General features: G+C 45.6%; 2 protein-coding genes across 3 annotated transcripts; both read right to left on the bottom strand.

Annotated features, from left to right (window-relative positions):
• Positions 1–2,860: 2,860 nt before the first annotated feature.
• Positions 2,861–12,273, bottom strand: cidec (cell death inducing DFFA like effector c). Of its 2 annotated transcripts, none has more exons than XM_088917773.1 (6): positions 12,200–12,273; positions 8,444–8,519; positions 8,021–8,162; positions 7,744–7,893; positions 7,350–7,537; positions 2,861–6,025 (listed from the first exon to the last, which is right to left on the bottom strand). In XM_088917773.1, exons 2-6 carry the CDS (start codon positions 8,494–8,496, stop codon positions 5,851–5,853), a joined length of 708 nt encoding a protein of 235 aa, XP_088773899.1. In that variant the 5' UTR covers positions 8,497–8,519; positions 12,200–12,273; the 3' UTR covers positions 2,861–5,850. The 2 variants fall into 2 exon arrangements, with proteins under 2 accessions (XP_088773899.1, XP_088773900.1); XM_088917774.1 differs by lacking the exon at positions 12,200–12,273 and adding an exon at positions 9,190–9,203.
• A 3,843-nt stretch (positions 12,274–16,116) lies between these two features.
• LOC148835567 (urocortin-2-like) lies at positions 16,117–17,775 on the bottom strand. Its single transcript, XM_088915823.1, has 3 exons — positions 17,756–17,775; positions 17,374–17,400; positions 16,117–16,576 (listed from the first exon to the last, which is right to left on the bottom strand). Exons 1-3 carry the CDS (start codon positions 17,773–17,775, stop codon positions 16,117–16,119), a joined length of 507 nt encoding a protein of 168 aa, XP_088771949.1.
• Between the last annotated feature and the right edge of the window lie 365 nt (positions 17,776–18,140).

Below are 18,140 nucleotides of genomic sequence, written 5' to 3'. Positions count from 1 at the left end.
CTGATCTTTGTAGAAGGACCTCAGAAACTCTGGTCAACATTACAAGGCGCTGATTAACTGATTAAAGCTTAATTGATTAAGTCTTCTGTTTTCCTGGCTCCAGCAGTCAGGTCTTGGAGAGACTCTTTCTCCATAACAAATGTGGGACAAAGAGAGAGAGGAGCCACAGATTTGTCATTAGAAGAGACATGACCAACAGCACTGGGAAACTTGGCCACATTAATAAAGAACCAGCGTCTGCGGCTAATTGTGATTTTAATTACCCTTCTCCTCCTGCTGGTGCAGATTGCCTTGATCCATACGAGTTGTAGCCAGGGGCATGACGTCACATTTAAGAGAGTTAATGAGCACAGAAACACGGAGACAGGCAAGCAACAGAGAAACCTTCACAGTAAAATAAGAGTAACTGAAACTAATCTAGACTTCCCTACCATTCCTGCAAATTTAAATTTTAAGTATGGGGAAAGAGTTTGTTCAATTCTTTATCAGTTCAATGCTCCTCAGCTCAACTCACCTCAAATGAGTGTATTTTAAACCACAATAATAAAGTACACAGTAACGTTTAAAACCTCCAATAGACCGAAATTCCAGGTATGCGCAGAGCCATGTTCTGCGATTCAGAATGAGGCATGAAAAGTGTCAGAACGTGGGCATGCATTGCCATCTCTGGAGCTGGCTCACTAATCTTTATTGATGTAATGTAATGGTTGTAGCTGTAGAATGACTGCAGAAGAGTACAGAAACAGCTTGTCTGTATACAGGAAAAACCTCCTCACCCATTAAAAAAATGTCACACTTATATAGTGCATTTCTGGACACTGCACTCCAGTATATACACACAGATATACTCAGAAATAAAATATAATATTCTGTAGTATTGCCTCATTGTTTATCTTTTCATCTGAAATCCGTAAGAGTAAATAGCAAAAATAGTAATTTTGACTTTGCTGTCCCAATATTACAGAGGGAAATGTAAATATCTGCTACCTGCTATTACAAAACATAAGAAAGATTATTTGCATAAGGCTTGAAAATGTATTTTGCAAGCAAACTCCTTACAAGTATTCTCATTTACCCAAAATAAATGCTTGTCAAGCCTGATGAGAAGAGGAGATGGGGAAAAAGCTGCATCTGCCGAATTAAAATATCGCATATTGTGCTGCAATCACACACTGATTATCAAGCTATCAAACTCCACCTACAGTAGCTCTCATTAACATGCTCACAGCTCTGCGGCAAAACTAGGGAGAGCTCAGGGCTGAAGCTCTTTACGCGTTCATGCGATCTTTGTGTGGATTTTATTTATAATTCAGACTTTTGTAATGGGAAAACGTACTGCGTTGATTTGGAACAGGCTGTTATTAAACCAGCTCGCCAATGCAACTAACCCTCTGCCTCCACCTCTACTCCTCCTGGCCACGTGAGGTCAGAGGGCACATGACTGTCTCACAGACTCTTACTCCCACTTAAAATTCACTATTCTGCATATGAGGAAGTATATTTAAAACTGAAAACAAGCAACACTTCTTGCAAGAAAGAAGATGCAATCTGGTTTATATAGAGGTCACCTTCTTAGCGATCCTCAACGCCTACTTGCCCTTGTGAAAGCCATCTTCTTCAGTTCAATCCTCAGACTTATAGCGATACCTGTGCACACACACCTTCCGAGACTGCGTTGTCAAGCCACTTCTCAGCCCCAGGTGAGGACTAGGAGCAGGACAGCAGATGCGTAAAGACCTGCAGTTTGATTTCCTCTCATGTCTTTGTCAAGTCATCCCTCATCCCTCGTCCCGCACAGTGCCTGTCGGTCTCGCAGTAGTCAGCGTCCAGGCCAAGGGAGAAAGGCTACGTCTTCCATACAAGGAAGAGTTTAGTGTGGAGAAGTCTCCATGTCACACTCTCAATTCCCTTGCTTCTGCTAGGAGCTGGAAGTTCCTCTCCTGATAGTGCAATTCAGTGAAGAAAGACTTCAGCCCCCTGCCCCCTCCCCTATCAAAACACTGCCATCTGGGCTGGAGCTGCACATGCAGCCTGCCGGCCAGAGCAATTACCCTGATACAGCTGCATCAGTACCGGGCTCTTCACGAGTCTCACGTCACAACTCTTCCTCACACAGGAACTGGGCTCAGAGACAGACAGCTGCAGAGAATGGCGTATATAATGATGATAAGCATGACCTGTTCTCTACTCGTGCCAGTCTTTAGCATGTGCATGCATCTTACTGAAAAGAGGCTCCAAGCTTTGGGCTGTAAACTTTTGTCCCCTTCTAATTGCTTTGTTAAAAAGTGGAATTACATTCCCGTCCCTCCAATCTCAGCTCCCCCTTTCCCTCGCTCTCACCCTCCCACTCCAATGTCCTTTTGTTTTCCGTTTCCTAATCGGCCACATGGAAACCCAATTGCAGCTCCGAAGGCTATCATTTCCGCGGGAAGCAGTGGCAGAAGTAACAACGTTAGACCATAGGGGAGGCAGTGAAAAAAGAAACATCACTTATATTAAATTATAGAGATTAAATTGCAAGGGGCAACATTACATAATGTAATCAAACGTCTGACACTCCTGTGCCAGCATAAAGACTCCTGAAGCACAGCCGCACTCCAACCACATCTGCCTTTCTTTAAGGGCACCAATGCCCTGCCCAGCAGCCAGGACAGGATAAACCTCACTCGCATTAAAGCAGACTGCCTCCGTCAGGACAGCATGGATCTGAAGATGGGAGACAAGCCGACATGATGGGCGAGCCAGACTGAGTCTCTCCCAGAATTTGCATTGTCTGAAATACGTGAAAAAATGGTTATGGGAAAAAACAAATGTGCAGTTGCCTTTCCAAGTAGAAAAGAAAAGGACTGGATGTGATTGATTGAATTTACATGTATTTTTATTGCAGTACAAACAGTAACAGGAGATTATAATTTTACTTTAAGGTTTACAGGCATACTGTAGCTATAACACAACTAAAGAAGTGAGAAAGACGTTAAATAAAAGAGGAACAGCTCATTCAGAGAGCAGACACTCTGGGTCCCCTGCCCAACACAGGCTGACACCCACACCTCTAAAGCAATGACAGTACTGCCAGCACAGGGCATCGGGCTTCCTGGTATCCATTAAAGCTATCACGTGCACAAAGGAACATTAAACGATCTCTGGCATTAATGCAGTAAATAGAAGACTGTTCCACACCCTGAGGCGTGGAGTTTCCCCATCTGTACATACGAACATATGCATGCCTCAAAGAGTGCTGCAACATGGCTTTCAGCATTAGCCAGATTATATCACAGACGCCAGACCTTGGACTCCTGCAGGCGACTGATAGAGGACAGGAGATTTGCTCTGGAAATGCAGGAATTGAAGCTGCTGGACACCAGAGTTAGTGACATCCTGATCACTGTATTGTGAGCCATTATGCAAAAAGTCCATGAGAGATGTACATTTTTACATTATAAATCTGAAAGCATGCTTCAGCATTGAGTTGCCAATATATTTATAAATTTAAGCTTTTATAAATGTTGCCTTTTAGACCTTTAACCACTGAACTAAATCATTTATCAACCTAACCCTTTTACACTGGATTCAGAGGAGTTTCAGGACCCTATACAGCCTGCAGTGCTGTGCTCTCCAGGGAAGAGGAATAGAGCTTCTCTACTCTCCAGCTCACATATTCATTATATTTACATTAATGGATTGACCATTTATTAAATCATGGTCTGCCTGAGACAGATCAGGTGTATATCATGCTTTCCACATTTTGCAATACATCAGCTCATCTCACACAACTATACTTAAAACACCCATTGCTTATCTATAAACAGTTTTTTTTAATATTTTTCCTACTGACAAAACTTCTGGTTAGCTTATGCATTAGGATTCCTGGTGAGGAGGCTGCTCTTGCAATGCCTTCCAGTCCCAGCCCTCCACACACGCAACCACCAACTGCAACACCGAGACAGAAGCCCAACATACTCCACTACCAGGCCAAAAGAAATCAGGCAGATCAGTGACACACACCAGGGCAGGATAAAAGTTTTTACACTTTGACATGAGCCCTGTCCTTGTCCTAGATACCCCAACAGTAGGAATGCAAACTCTCCTGCCCTCACTGAGCAGCTTTATGTGCAGACTGGAGGACAGGGCTCTCTAAGACTTTGCACAGCAGCCCTGCACCACTAGAGCCCTTCAGTGTCAGAATGCTTCATCAACAACACAGTGGAATTGTCCCATTTCATGTCACCACAGCAAGTGTATGACCATCACAATTCAAAGTCTCTTTCTGTGCAAAAGTGTTAGCTCCTTCAGAACCTGCATGATGCTCAGATCCACTCAAGCAGAGCAGTTTAGCTTAAATGCAGAAGGGATCCACTGACAGTAATCGTTATAAAAAACATAAATAAAAGTCATAAGCAGGATGAAGGATCTGCATTTGTTTTCCATGTAAAAATGAAAACTACAAGCTCTGAACTGCAGTCTTTAAATGTGCCCCCCTTTCTTCTCCCCTCGCTACTCCAGCTCCTGTGTGGCACCAGCGGACTCCCTGCAGGACCACGAGTGCTCTGTGCATCTCCATGATGCGCCTGCAGCTCTGCTGTGTGAAGGCAGCGGGGGAAGAAACAGATGTGAGGGTGCGTGTTGGACTGGGAAGCTCTGCTGTGACTGTGAGTGAGCGCTGAGCGACACATCGCAGTGAAAACCACCACCAGACACTGGAAAAGGAGAACAGACCGAACCCCCCAAGGGCACAGGGCTGCATCCGCAAAGCAATTGCAGGCAGGCTGCTCCCCAGCTGAAGCTCAGACAGTGCTCTGCCCCCTGGCTGCGTGCAGCTGGACACACTGTACTGACAGAAGGTATTCGAGTGGGGAGGGTTGCCAGCAAAGGAACAAGTAGAGGGTTCACAGCTTTCCACACTGAAAAGCAGAAAGATAAATTCCTGCTGTGGAGCTTTATTCATGTATAACACTTTGTGTTTTTACTGTCTTTTTACAGTGGAATTACCCTCTACCTATTACAAAGTAATCCATATTTCTATTTTATTATTTTCGTTTTCTCATTAGATCAAGCATGAAACACTCTTTGCAAAGGAAACCACAAGGAGCAAAACCTGGAGCGGCTCCAACTGCTGGGCAATGGGAGTTTAAACTGCTGTCCTCAGAACTATTAAGACCAAAGTGATAAAACATAAGTCTCACATCTGCAGAGTAGCCCACATTTTGGAAAGACATAAATCAGCTGCCAGGACACAAACCCACACAGTACAGAGGCAGGAAAGCTTTCTTGTGAAAGAGTGTAAATCGCCAGCTGAGGACAGCTGCAGATGCCATGCAGTGAGTTCTGAGAACAATCAGATTAATATAAATATATATACAGCTGGATGTTTTCTTAATTAATTAAACAGCACTGCTGCAGGTGCAACATCTTAATTCATAAACAGATACCACCAAATAACATATACTAGAGACAAAAATCTATGTATATGAAATTAAGCTTGAGTCTCAATTTCTGAATACAACAAGCAAATAAATGGTACCAGGAATTTGTAAAAATTCCTAATTCTGTTAAACACCCCCCAAACACACCTCCTATACTATCTCTGCCCCAAACTGCACATTCATGCAAAAACACACCCTACACACCGCAGACAAGGAAGGCAGAGATAAATATACAGCATTGAAGTATGAAGCTAGTCTGGTACTGAAACACAAGCCCCAGGTTCCCAACAGCAAGTCTGTGACATCATCCTTCATCAGGACAGAGCTGCATTGTGTTGCCTGGTAACAGGATTCCTCAACGGAGCTCCACCCCCAAGTCACTGCATTCAATCCCATGTCTTGTGTACGTCTGCGCACTCCTCTGAGGTCACACCCCTGTCTTCCTCCATTGGATGGTCTGCACATGCTTGGGTGGGGCAACAGGCTCCTTAGATACAGCCTCTATTTCCTCCTCATCCAGTAGCTGCTGCATGTAACAAGAGGTGCCCAGCAGGACATGTCCTGTGGCCTGCATGACGAAGAGCGTCCATCTGAGGGCCTCTCTGAGCAGAAAAAGTCAGATTCATCGTTAATGTCTGCAGTCTAACCCTTCCGGTCCTGCACAAAAACTATTTTTTACATTGCAGATCACACCTGTAAATGTGGAACTACTGTTTGACCTTTTGATTTAAATGCATTATCAAAATGATGCTCCAGTTCACCCTCGATGTGAAACAGCATGAAGACAGATTTGCACAAAGGCATTCTGCTCCTGATGCTCTTAGGTGTGGAGCAGAATGGCCGGAGAGGGAGGAGCTTGTCTAAGCACATAAAGTGCTCCTCCTGCACCACTTCAAAAAAACAGGATAATCCTCAGGGCCTAGATAGCAAAAAGGTTTAGCTGAATGATCAAAGAGAATAACCTCAGATTAAAAGGGCAGTATTATATTACTGTACTTTTAAGCACATAAAAAATACAAGCAACGTCACTCTTGGGTAACTAAATAGACAAGGGATTGCCTTTATAAATTCGACATAACCAAACTTTTATCACCTGAATAGCATCTGACCCCTCATAATGACTGAATGTAAGATTAACAAAAGCCAAATTGCTCCCATATATAAATGTTTTATTAATGGATACCCGAGTTTCCATGGCTTGTATATTCCACAGTTTTATTAAAGCATCATCTCCAACTCCAAAACACACTGTCGGCCTAATGACATGTTCAGAAACATTTAATATTTTAATATTGGTTTAAGAGCAGCCTTGATATTTATGTTTAATGCATAACAGAGTGACTGGCTTTTTAGTGTAAATTCAGCAGGGCCCTTGTAGCCCTTCGATATGAATTCTTTCTTGATTTAAACAAAATACCGATTTCTAAATAGTACTTTTCATTCTAAGGACCACAATGTGCTTGGTCCATCACCGAGGAGCAGCTCCCCCTGCTGAGACAGCAGCAGATGTGCACTAGCTGAATTAAGAGGGAGCTTCAGTGAGGCCAGACTGTCCAGCCCACAGTGGAATTTAGCCAGAGCACCCTTACTCAACAGACATGAGATCTTTACTGACCAAAGGACAGAACCTCCTACAGCAGTGTCCCTGGTCACACTGGGCAGTAATGTCCCAAAAACAACATTAACATCAGTGGTCCCCAGGGGTTCTCTTAGTGGTTGCCCATCCCCACACTGATCTTGACCAGACTTTCTGAGACCTGACCAGATCGAGCCAGGTGACAATAATTTAATGGCAAGTCATTGAAAAACACACACCTCTGTATCTCTACCAATCACTCTTCCCACCTCCACCTCAATTTCTCTCTCTTTCCTGCAACTGCTTTTAGTCCCTGTCAATCTGTCTTCCACTCTGCCTCTCTCACTCACTTCAACATCTTCTTGGCCCCATGGCAGCGCAGGTCATAGGAGATCGAGTACATCCCATACAGAGTGGCCTTCACGTTCAGGCAGCCAATGAAATCGCGTGGGTTTGACTTGTAGAGGTCAAAGGTGATACGCGCCACATCTTTCCTGCGCTTGGGGCGGTCTGAGAGCTGCAGCCGGGTGTGACCACTCTGAGAAGAAGAGACAGACAAATGTGAGAGAGAAGACAGAACTGAGACTTGGTCGCCAAGTGTGCAGTTCAAGAAAAGCAACGTTAATTATGGAAGTAACTAAAGCAAAAAGACTTCCAGAGTAGTGAAAATCAGAAGAAACAGCTGCTGTTAAGGGCTGGAAATGAGGACTTCGGCTCTGCTTGTGTTATATCAGCCTTTCTCACCTGTGCAGGTGTCCACTTCTCCCCCTTATCCAGGGCCATGAACACCGTGTTGTCCTCCAGAGTCTGGAAGAACTCCTCTGTGTCCACCACTGTCCCATCCTCATCCAGCACTAGCGCGCTCACGCAGGGCATGTGCAGGGCGTCTCTCACCTGGAGACAGACACCTGGATTAGCCGGACAGGCCGGCCGGTGGACAGACAGGCTCCGGGGGATTAAGGGACATACACACAGGCAAACACACAGCATCACAGAGCAGCTGCGCGTCTCCAGCACACACCTTGTCCAGGAGGTCCCGCAGCCCATCTGCCATGATGCCTTTCTTCACACTGCGGTCGGCGCTGGCGACCCGGAAGGGCCTGGGCCGGGCTGCCGGGCCTGCGAGCAGCTGCTGGGTCATGGAGGCGCTGGCAGAGACACACCTGCGGAGAGAGGGAGGGAGTCGTACAACTGCGCCGACGACTACAAATCAGCTGAAATTGCAGACTGAAAAATTGCAGACAGCCAAAAATCTTATTACAATACAAACACCAAGCAAGGCAGCAGACAACATGGTTAAATAGCTTTAAAAGTACTGTAAGCATTTTCTGCCAGTTGCTTTGAATAAACCCCTTGACTAAAAACCTAATAATGCAGATGATCATGAAAAATCATGACAGCAGCAAGCTGTGAGGCCTGCAAGACACTGGTAATTGGCCCTTACCTGGAGAGGGACTTGGTGGAAAGGAGGCTGAGAGATTTCATAGCGTACTCCATCTTCACTCACACGGCAACCTCACCTGCAACACACAGACAGGAGTGAACCAGCATGTCGCTTCTGCCATCAGAGGACAAAGATCTCCTCTTTGAAAAAGAATGAAACATTACTGCCCCTGTGCTCCAGGAGCAGGCCTATGATGGATTAATGTCAGAACTGTCTGGAGGTTCTGAACAGGATGGGTACTAAGCTGAGTCAAGCCCTTTGTTCACACGAAACGGCTCTCACACATCACGGTGCAAAAGCAAATAATTACCACTAGAGGGAGCTCTTGGCTGACAATTGCCAGTTCTAAAATTGTTCTGCTGCTGAACACCACCACTGGAACAAGACCACAGTACGTTCTACTGAGACTTGCCCTCAACTCACAGTCTGACAATCCCGGTAGACTCAGTAGACACCCCCAGTCTTTATGTCTCAGATGCTGGGGATCAGTATCTTCAGCTCCCTGTGCTGATGCCAACACGGCACCAGAGTGCTCTGGACACTGAGTGGAATTTCCGGATAACATTAATCACAGCCAGAAAAGCAGATTCTGTTCCCATCTCTTGCCCCACAACCTCGAGCTCATATTTAAATCACCGACTTAGAACAGATTAAAAATCTGTATTTTATGAAGTGTGGACAGAATGAACACAGCAGCAATACAATGAACAGGAGCTGATCAGAGGCCCAGTTCAGTGAAACAGTACCTTCACTCAGTGCTTCTTTGCTATGATCCTGCCTGGTCAGTCACTGTGCTCACAGACGAGTCTCTGTAGCTGTTCTAACAGCTGTCTCTGCTGCTCTCTTCCAGCTCTGCTGTGTCCTTTCACCTCAATGCAGTGATGTCAGCATTGATCAGTCGACTTTATTGAGCAACACTCTTGTTCCGTCCCTCCCCACCTCTTGCACTCCTCCCTCCCTTTGTGGGAAAGTATTTTAACTGCCCCCGCTCTTCCCCAAACAGCCCCTCCCTGCCACTTACACCCCCTCCTGATCAGTGAAAATATCAATGTTTGGCTTTTGTGCTCAATCTGAAAGTTTTTCTCCTTATCGCCCCTCACTCTAACTCTGTGATCAGTGCTTACGAAATCATTCCTGCTGTGGCGAAATCAATTCTATAGCGGTCAAATAAATTACATTTACAATATCAAAACAACATTTTAGTCATATGCAGGAACTTTTAAATTACCTAATGACTTGTGTGGCATTCTATAGCTTGATTCTTTTATGCCAGTTTTCATCTCAGAAATACAAGAAAATGCTAAATACAGGAGTGACTTCCTGTATAATGTTGTCACTCTCTACTCCTCTTTTCCCAGATTATTTCTCCTTTCTTATCCTTCTTTCTCAATCCCCCTGTGTTATGAAACGGCAGCGTACAGCAAGTTCCTGTTTCTCCCCCCTGGAGTTTCTCCAGCCTGTCACCCAGTCTCTCTGCGTCGTGCACTTTCAACCCCTCTCAGGCATTATGTGAAGTATGTGGGTGAGAGAACACCCCAGTCAGGATAAACCTGATAATAATGATAAACGTAATTTTATATAGCGCCTTTAAAGGTGGCTTCTCAAAGCAATAAATTAAATAAATCCCAGAAGCGCCAGACACTAACAAATGCCTCTATTCACACACATACACAACAGACCTTCAGCCAAATGCAACCTAAAGGCTAGTCCAGCACAGGACAGAAGGCAACCTGGGGCAAACACCTAGCAGCATGTTTAATATTTGAAACATTGAGGGAGGAAATGATTAAATTCAAGACCTGATGTAATTTATAATGAACAAACACATAACACATTCAGACACAGCATGACAAAACATAAAACACACTAATGAGAAGAAAAAGGGATTACTTACTGGCAACACCATCAACATGCTGCTGACTCATTAACTTGTGGATTGATTAGATTATTGGTTGGTTTATTATCCACTCACACTATACAATGCCCTTGACCCCCCCCCCAAGATTACATCATCCCCCAATTCTGTATCACAGCTCCCTGGGCTCTGCAGCAGTGCCTGGCCTGACCTGAGAGCCAGTTACCAGTGTTAATAACACACCACCACACAGCCATTACTATTCTCAGATTAAATAGGACTGTGGGCCACCACAACAAGGACAACCACACATAGTTTTCCTTTGCCATTTCCATTCAATTGAGGAACATTTTTCCCCCCCACTTAAAATCAGGGCAATTGCCATGTGACTGACATTACTGGCAGTGCCACAGAAAGTCTGGTTGGGGCTGTGATACACTTTTAACTCTTCACCTCCATACAAAAGAGACAATGCTTTAAACACAATGTACCTCAGAGCCACTACAGATTACATCATTGGTATTACATCAGGCCAATTGAAAATACCCAGGACTTAATTACTATGGCCCTCTAGAGGCACAGACTCCCTCCTGGCTCCCTCACCAAGATCTTAATGAAAAACTGACCGAATCCGAACGGGACCAGTCAACCTCTTCTCCCAGGTCTGTCAGCTGTTGATGCTGTAGAGAAGATACGGTACTGGCTGCACCAGCTCCGTGCAGACGGGTGCCACATGTCCATGTGCTCCTCCTGCACAGCTCCAGCGGACAGAACTGGTACCACACAGCCCTGACCAATCCGAGCTCAGCAAGGAGGCTGAGCTCAATTTCACATAATAAACCCCCATTGTAGGTTTGACCCCAGGCCTCCTAATTTCTCAAGACAGTCCTGAGGCCAGGAGAGTGTGCCCAGCAATTTCGCCACCACCGTCTGTGAACCCAGGCGCTGGCGTCAGCAGAAGAGCCAAATGCAGCATCCAGATCTGCACTCTCACCCACCTAACCAGCACTCGTTCACACACGCACACTCACACACAGTCCCTTGCTCCGTCCATGCTGAAGCACAGATTTCCTCCAAAGACTCTGTCACCTGTCTTGAAACACAGGCACTCTCAGGTGGGGAGGTGCAGCTTCAAAAGCACACAAGACAAAAAGTTGGCAAACACTGCTGACAAAAAAAACATTCTGTGATCAAAAATAAATCGAATAGCCTTTTCTCTTTCCCTGCTTCTTGAAGACATTAAAGCAAACATTACCACATCTCCTGGAAGGCAAGAGTCTTTGATAAGGCACTCTGAACTCCAGCTGAACACACAGCACTGGGGACAGCAGAACCCCTCTCCAATTCATACACCTGCCAAATACAACCCACAACGATTTTGAAGCAAAAATATTTGCTGCCTGAAGATCTGGCTTTTCAAACGGAATGTTGTGTGTCCAAGGATTCATCCTGCAAGCCCGTGAGCTAAGAGAGACCGAAACACTGGCTCAAAGCTTTAATACAGAGTAAATGAGATTGAATCAAAACTCCAAGTAAGAACCAGCGATGAGCGTGACAGCCAGGAGAGGTGACTGTGGACCTCGGCTGTCCGAGAGGCGAGTACGCGAGGGCCGCAGCTGCCAGGAGCAGTCTTGACCCTTCGCTCTCTCATTAGCCGGGCAGTATTGCTTTAACCCTTTCAGGAGAGAAAACCCCTACCGTTTCCACCGGTCAGCGCTCGGGCGGCCCCCCCAGCCCCCGCAGCGGGTTCAATGTGACCACGCACGGATTGCCTCACCACAAACCACGGTACCGTACTGTACAGGGTCTTTTACTCGGGTATGCGCAAAGTAACTGCCCCTTCTCGCTCGGCACCTGTGCACCGTGAAGTAACGAGGTACAAATCAAAATATGGTACTCACTGGCTCTCCGGCCGCTCCTATCCCTGTCCGCTGTACTGTTCCCACAACAGCAAACCTGTCCAGCTACTATCAACTCAAGACTGTGACGTCCGGAGAGGGTAGGGGGGGGCGCAGGGAACGAGAAACAACCGACCTCGGTCATGTGACAGGAGCCCTAATCAGGGCAAAGGTCATTCGTGTGACTGTGGTCAGCGTGTCTGGGGCACACCTGCATGATGTCACATCAGAGGAGCGGCACACGAGGGAATCAGGTATTTCTAATTTTCCTCGATACAAAATCAGTTTTAGGAAATCTAAGATATATGTGGATTTTTATATGCGGTGAGCTGCAAATAATTAGGCAGAAGTTAGTCCCAGACTGAAAGGTAAAGGGGAGAGTTCCCAGCTTTAGAGAATTTGACGCGGTTTAGCTCGTTTTATGAATAAACGCTGGGTTGTAAAACTGACATCATTTGATCAAACTGAATGCAGCAGGAAACGCTCCTGGCGAAAGTTTTATGTGACAAAGGGCTCGTAATTGCGATCCTGGCCAGACGGGCGTTTCTATTTACACGCGAGAAACTCTCCGCTTCGTGTCTGCTTGCTTTATTTGTAGACGCGTGGAGTTTCTGAAGACTGAAGAAACTGCACTGGAGGCGGAAACAAATCGTTTCCGGTGTCTTAGAGCTCGTGGTGAAGAGGGCGGTCCGGTCTGGTCCGGTCCGGTTACTGTGTCCCGTGGCCCGGTTAGTGTGCCAGCCGGGTAGAGAAGCAGGGGACCCGGTGTCGTATCCAGTTCAGAAATATCCTGCAGGAATCCCCCAGGGAGCGTCCCGAGAGACGTTTTGTATGCAAATCCTTAGAATTATTTATAATTGTATGTGTCGCACGTTACCAGTGTTTATTTGTCTATGTTAATACCTTTCATACCTGAAGACGTATATACTGCATGTCTCATAAAAGGAAACATTGAGTTAGGGGCATAGATAGAGCTGACAGGAAAGCCCTCTGAAGAGACTAATAACATTACTAACAGAAACATGAGTGTTTTAGAATGGTAAGTTGCACTGTGACATTTAACACCAAGAGAGAATGTGTGAGGCACACTACCCAAACAGCTTTCGTATTGTAGTGTTTAGTTTCCATTTATTTGTTAAATCTTTCTTGTTTGCTTAATGATTTTTTAGTTACCTGCCAGCTGGTGGCCTAAGCAATTTTGTAAATTACAGTAAGTGGGCAGTCTAATTGTAGTATATGATTTGTAAATATATTATTTTGTTTCTAGCTTATATACAAGCCCTCATATTGATTATTAACCTAACAGGTTAGAATATAAAAACAAAAGGGTTGTCTGAAAAACTTGTTTTATTGGGTAAGCCTTTCATAACATATGACTAGGAAAATGTTGAGAGCTACACGATGTTAATGAATATGTTCTATCTGCTGTTTGGCTCCTGTTTTCTCAGTAATATGAGAAATTTTGGAAGAAACAGATTCAAGATAATATAATACACATGGAAAAGGTCTTCATGTGGAATTAATGTAATGTTGGTTAATGAGTTTAGTGATTCTTTTATTTCACCTAGTATAAGGCTAAGAAGTCCTAGTGATGGCACACAGTGAGCTGAGATAGTGAAGACTGCTCAGCTGTGTTGGAGAAACATTTTCACAGTTATACACAGGAAATTTATACGGATATTTTCTGTAAGAGTTATTTGTTGCTCCTGAGCGCATGATCATCAGTTCAACATAACGGACATAACGTCAGTGTTGAAGTACAGCAGCTGTACTGTGTTTTTTGTCTTTGTACTTTGGACATCGTTTATGTTTTTGTTTTTAGTATGTTTAATTCCATAGACATTGGGGGACAATCAGACAGAAATGATAGGTGAGGAATACTGGGATTCTCTGTCCCCTGCAGTGACTGTCCAGACGGAAGAGTAACGTGATTATAATTCTCGTATGGTAAGAGAGGAACTGCTTCCGGCCCCTCAGAAAGCTCAGGCTGGCTGCTGATCGCAGCGTGCCAGTTTACGGTATAAAAGCTGTCCAAACAGTGTGAGCGCCTTTCTTATGTGAGCAGTAATCAGGCAGCCCAGCGCGCCTGAGGCGCCTGACTCATCCCTCTTCGGTCACAGTTTATTTCCTTTTCTCTCGCCGAGCGGCATAGTATGTACTGTACGTCCATAGACTCAGTTTTGTCATCGGCTTGATGCAGTTATCTGCCTGTCTGAGGTCCAGACTTGGGTTGTGTGACGCTGACACCTTGTCAAGCCTAAATCTCATCTGCACTCCAGAGCTCTTCACTGAACCCAAAGCTGAGCTGATTGACCTGCTAATCGGAGCACCTTCACTATTTTCAGTCAGTAGACATGGCAGATTTCAAATTGCATGTAAACAGTAATAGTTAACAGGTTCAAGTTAGGTGTTAATGGAACAGTTACACTTCCCATTTAGCAAATTAGTTGAGTTAAAATGTATAATTAAGGACCTACAGTAGGACCTGGGTTGCAATGAAAAGTGGAAGACAGGGGGTCAAGATCCAGGACTGGGAAACCTGGTCTACAGAGCTCCTTTGAGGGTAAAGAGTGGGATTCCTGCAGGGAGGAATCCGTAAAGGTTATTACCACTAAAGGAGGGAGAGAGATCAAGTGCTCGCAGTTTGTTGGCCTATTCAGCAACGTATAATGAAGAATGTGGCCTCCAGCAGGGCAGTCCTACACATTTCCTGAGGTTAAAGTGTCTGCGGAGTGTCCAGGTCAGGGTGTCCAGATGTGAAACTGTAAATTGGTACAATAATGAGCTGATTTAATAACGTTTATTTATAAATCGCCTTTTCAAACCTAGGACAGCTGGACAGCGATAAAAACCCGCAGGAATGCCAGCCCTCCAGGGCTGAAGATAGACCTACCTGGCCCACACTGTGGAGCACTGAAAGCTGAACCATGGCCTATTATAGTACACACCAAGTGGCCCCGATGTACAGCAGTGCCTCAGCTGTGCTGACAATTTGGTAGCCCAGAAGCACACTGTTCACCCTCTAGTGGACACTGTATAACTAAAGTTCACCATGTTTGCAAAAGGAAATACCTTATTGTCACAACAGTGCCAGGTGCCTGGGGTCTGCAAAAACCATTATCCTCAAAGACTAATATACAGATCACTTCATAACAGCTTGTTTTGATAAGGAGGAACAAATAGGTGAAATAATTCAGCGTGCTGTTAAATGATTTATGAACTCAGATGTTGTTTGATTAGCTTTTAGTTCATCCTTAATCAGGAATAGTAGACCATCCAGTACTTACTGTGCAACACCTCATGCAGCCTAAGCAATGCAACATCGTATTCAGACTCCCAGCCTTGTTTCTCCAGCCCTCTCGAGATTTGAACAGTAGTATGTGACATTCCTCCTCCTCCACTTGTGCCACTGGAAAACATGTCCCACTCACTAAAGCATCTTGGTTAGCTGTAGAAAACAATCAGTTTACTATGATCACTACTGAAGCACTAAAAAGATACCCAACACTGCATGGAGTAACAGGTTTAATTCAATAACTAATGGACCAGTAAATATATATAGTATACAGTAGTCCAATAAAGAGCCTCTTGCTCCTGTCCTAAAGTGTGTGCCGGAGTATTACAGAAAGATGAGAGTTTTATGAAACGTGCGCAGAGCCCATTTTAAAACATGCAGCTTCAAGGGCAGTAGAATTATCCACTTTTCTCAACATGCCTCCCCTTTGATCCTGAGTACCTGCCTGCAGGCTGTACAAGTCCAGCTGTGTACTGGCTGCTACGTTTTTGCTTGGTATTGTCCAGAGCAAGGCAGCTCATGTTCACTGGGCAGGGCTCTGTGTATCAGCGCCCCAGTTTCCCACTATCCCCGTCACCCCTTTGCCACCCTCGTTCCGCACGTCCCTCAGTCTCCAGCCCCGTGGTCATTTCCGGCGCCCAATGCGTGCCATGAGCTCTGCGTTGGCAGCGGCCTTGGCCCGGAGCTCCTTGGCCTTTGCCAGGTCAATGAGGATGCTCAGGATACTGGTGGGGACGTCCAGGGAGAGGGAGAAGCGTGTCCCCTGGGGGTTCCTCTTGGGGGCCGTGACCGATGCTCGGTGCTGAGTCCGTTTCCTAGGGCTCACCCAGGCGCTGGCAGGGACCGGCACTGCGTCCAGCAGGGAGCTCAGCGCTCTGCCTCGGTCCAGGACGCTGATGGCCAGCAGGTCTCCAACCTCATACGCCTGTCTCCTGGCTTCGGGGAGAGGCTGCTCCCGCAGCTCCATGGCTTGGCCCAGGGCACCCCACAGCATCAGCAGCAACAGGAGCACAGCCCCCCTCGCTGAAGGCGTGACCACTGAAGGGAGAGGCAGAGCAAAACACGGGGTCCCGTTGCTGAGGGAGCTGAGAAAGGACATGCGCACGGGCTCTCAAATGAGAAAATCTAATCTAATGCAAAATTCATGTTCAGACAAAGAGCCGGTGAAAGGATATAAAGACTGTATCACTCAAGGAAAACTGGTATAAACAGTCCGCCGTTTAATAAGAGAACAAGTCTGCGACAGTTCAGCACCCTGTAACGCACTGCTGTTTTTTTTTTTACAATCTCATGCAGCCCTAAGTGGATCTTTGCCCACTTTCTTAGAGAATTCTGTCATCCTTGTCGGAACGCCACAGAGTATAGCATTTGTCATCTCTTCCTACTGTATGTGCAAATTGTGCTAGGAGAGAAATTTCCAGAGTCCAGCTCTGACCATAACACTGCGATAAAAAAATGCTCCAGGATTCTCCATGAAATTTACTCTCATACATAACAGTCTTATCGAAAATGTTAATTTAACGTGTGTATGTATGCTTGTTTTGCTATATTCTGTATGAACTTTATATTGACATGTGCCATATGTAATTTAATCTTTTATTTTCTAAACATTCCAAAACTAATATTTCACTCTGTTAATACTCTGCTAATTGGAACCACAGTCATGGTTCTCGTCTGAGACAAGAGAATTTCTTTCTTTGCCAAACTGAGAGATCACACCGCCGTGTTAGTGCCGGTCACAGTGTGAACACAGCGCTGTGTAGCACCTTGAAAATAGCAGAGAGAGAAAAGCTACGGTGTGTGAAAAATAAATCAAAACAAAAGTTTAATGATTTTTTGTGAGCTCGGTAAACCTTCCAAGACAAATGTCAACTGACAGTACCTGACTGCGAAAGCAGTAAACTTGAACCTGTAACCACAGACAGTCCCATGGGCACTAGCGTTCACGTCTCCGCACACAGGCTGCCTGACGCACTTACTTGGTGCAGCTCTTCCAGGCAGGTCTTCGTCAGCCGATGGAGTCTTTTACTTTTTCTTCGGGAATGCGGAGTGAGTCCAGCTCAGTGGCAGGCTCTGAGGCTCTGTCTTCCTCTCCTTCCTCTGTGTTGGTGTGTGTCCGTCTGTCCAGATGTGTCCAGCTGTGTGCTGCCCGTGGCTCTCAGCTCCAGCACAGTCTGCTGTGTGACAGCACTGATCAGGAGCCACTCCTCTCCTCTCCTCGACTCTCTCCCCCTCTCCCCCCACCTCTCTTTCTCCTTCTTTACCGCCCTGTCCCCAGCATCATCTTCCCTCCATCCCTCCCATCATTCAGCTCTCCTCCCCATCCTCATCACTCTCAGCTCCAGAACATGTTACAGCACTTTTGCTTTCGCCCTATGAAAGCATTTGTACCCATTCTATCAGGCTGAAATCCTTCAAACTGAGACCAGTTCTCAAACAGAGGGTTTGACAACCTGCTCTCCAGCCATTATTCACCTGCAGTTTTTCTGAATTTGCTAAGTCCTTCTGATGTCACAGTGACACCTCCTCTCAACTTATGTGAGCACTTATTCAGCACAGCAAGCTTGACAGGGTATGAAGACTTATTGTGCAACTCTAGTTAACTCATTTGAAATCCAAGCTACCATGTGTTTGGATGAGGCAGTGTTC

The sequence above is a fragment of the Atractosteus spatula genome, chromosome 5 (assembly GCF_055471065.1).
Source record: "Atractosteus spatula isolate fAtrSpa1 chromosome 5, fAtrSpa1.hap1, whole genome shotgun sequence".
Classification (NCBI taxonomy): Eukaryota; Metazoa; Chordata; class Actinopteri; order Semionotiformes; family Lepisosteidae; genus Atractosteus; species Atractosteus spatula.
Note: the sequence above shows the minus strand (reverse complement) of the source record. Positions and strands in the feature narration are given on the sequence as shown.